A 2,301-nucleotide genomic window follows, 5' to 3' on the forward strand; every position below is an offset into this window, starting at 1 on the left:
TGGCGCGGGATTGGGCAGTGTTTCGTTCTGCTGTGCATGGGGTCGCTATGAGTCGGAAACGACTCGACGGCACTTAACAACAACAACAACACAAAGCATAAATGGAACAACTTCCTAGAATAATCCACAAGCCAACCCAAAGCTCTGATGACACCTATAACACAAATAAGGAAGAGGATACAATGTGTCCTTGGCTGGGCCTCTATCTGCTCTGGCAGTTTTTTGAAGACTTTCATCAAGAATGCAAGTGATTGAATACCATTCCTAAACTACTCATGCCTCCCATCAGTTGGAATGTGCCTTGATCATGTTATTGTAATGCTTGCATCCTTTACATTTGAAATGGAATATATTTATATTTCCAACAAACTCTTCAGTATTAATTAAAGTATGTTTACAAGCATACAGATTGCTCAATTAGTCTGGGAGCCTATAGGCATTGGATCTATTCATACATTCAGCAATGGAAGCATGCAGAGCCAGAAAGACTCAGCAAACTTGCAAAGGACAAGATTAATCTTGTCCTGCTGGCATTTTGCCTTTCCCCAGGAAAATGAAGAACAGTAGCAGTACCAGGTAGAGAAATCAGCACCTCTTGATTGGAGCAGGGGGAAGTACTTGAATACAAAGAAGGTTCCTGAGGGAGGAGGACAGAGTTTAGCCAGAAAGTTATCAGTATCTCCCTAATAGTTCAACTTGAATGTTGTTCCAATGGTGAGACACACACTTCTAAAAAGGCGCAGAGTGAAGAAGAGTTTTTTTGAGTAATAGTTGCTAGAAAAGAGCTACAATTCACCTTGATCATTGGAATAGAAACTCTGGCCCCCAGCAAAGTTGCAAAGGATTCTACTGTGAAATTTATCAACTACATTGTTTGTTTTCTTAACAGGTGAAAAATGCAGCTGCCAATGTACTCAGGGAAACATGGCTAATTTACAAAAATACAAAACTAGTAAAAAAGATAGATCATGCAAAAGTAAGAAAACATCAGCGAAAATTCTTGCAAGCTATTCATCAGTAAGTACCATTTTCCATTTTCACCATGCTTTTGTATCTCTGGCTTTTGATTCTTATACTTGTTTTCTTTTATGGGGGAAGAAAGAAGAAAATATTTCCATGTTTGTTCCCAGAAACATTATTTTGTAATTTAATAATTTTATAAATGAAATCTTGAGAAAAACTGTCAGCTCCTTGCATGATTAAAAATAATTTATTACTGGGAGGATCCTCATTTAATATTTTAATTAAAATGCCATCTCAATTTCTGTCTTTAGAAACAACCATTTCAGTTAATATTGTATTTCTTAACTAACCTTTTATATCCATATAGTTTGCTCTAGCATGTTTTGTTTGTATCTACTACAAAATCTTGAATGAAAAAGTTCATATGTAGCTTTTTAACATATTGCTAGACATCTTTATATAAAGATACTATACAAATTTAATACTTATATTTGATATTATTTTTTAATCCGAATTTTAGGAAATGTCTCCATGTTATGTACTCAGTTATACTTACTAAGACCTTTGCATTTTTTTTTTATTATTATTCTGACTTATCCATGACATCATTATTCAATGTGTTTAATTAAGTTCTTCAGGCTACTTAATGATCAATGTATCATAACTATCATAGACTTCCAAAGTGAAAATCTGTATCTAGGAACTTTTGATCATAATTTGAAAGCACAGGGTCTTTCTCCCCCAGGTTCGCAACATCTTTACTGTAAGTATTATTCATGCAGGTGTCAATTATAATGCTACACAGATTTCCTTTTAACATTTTTGGCTTAGGAAAGTGACTTTCCTCATGTATGGGTTAACACTAGATCTCTTAGATATATGAGAAGTTTGTGTTTTCTCAAATCTGAACTAGTACACAGACAAGAAAGACCGAGCCTGGAATTTTTATCTTACATATTTAGGTAATTCATGTACAGTATAGTACTTAACATTCTCTGGATGTCACTAAACAAATATTTATCTTTTATCCTTTCACCTCTCCAACCAAATGCCCTGCTAATGTATCACGAGAAATGTGGAATAGGTTAGTAATTGTGGAGATAGGAAGAAAGGTTGGGCAATTTACTTCCGTAGTGATACTGCCTCAGAAACCCAAGAAGGGTCACAATGAGTTGCATCCTACTCCATGGCAGTAGTTATATTTTAGGAATACTTCTAAGAAAATTGCTACCTTCTTTAATGAAAAAGGAGCTCTGGTAGTGCAGTGCCTAAGGCATTTGACTGCTAAGCAGAAGGTTGGTGGTTCAAACTCACCAGCCACTCTGTGGATGGAAGACT

General features: G+C 35.5%; 1 protein-coding gene across 1 annotated transcript in view; it reads left to right on the top strand.

Moving 5' to 3' along the window:
* Positions 1–2,301, top strand: part of KCNN2 (potassium calcium-activated channel subfamily N member 2) — a 234,330-nt gene that overhangs the window by 223,564 nt on the left and 8,465 nt on the right. Inside the window, exon 7 of the mRNA XM_007955976.2 lies at positions 890–1,017. Within this exon, the coding sequence (XP_007954167.2) occupies positions 890–1,017 (128 nt within the window). The remainder of the gene's footprint in view (positions 1–889; positions 1,018–2,301) is intronic.

The sequence above is a fragment of the Orycteropus afer genome, unplaced genomic scaffold (genome assembly GCF_000298275.1).
Source record: "Orycteropus afer afer isolate SDZICR_OR568_19922 unplaced genomic scaffold, OryAfe1.0 scaffold00562, whole genome shotgun sequence".
NCBI lineage: Eukaryota > Metazoa > Chordata > Mammalia > Tubulidentata > Orycteropodidae > Orycteropus > Orycteropus afer.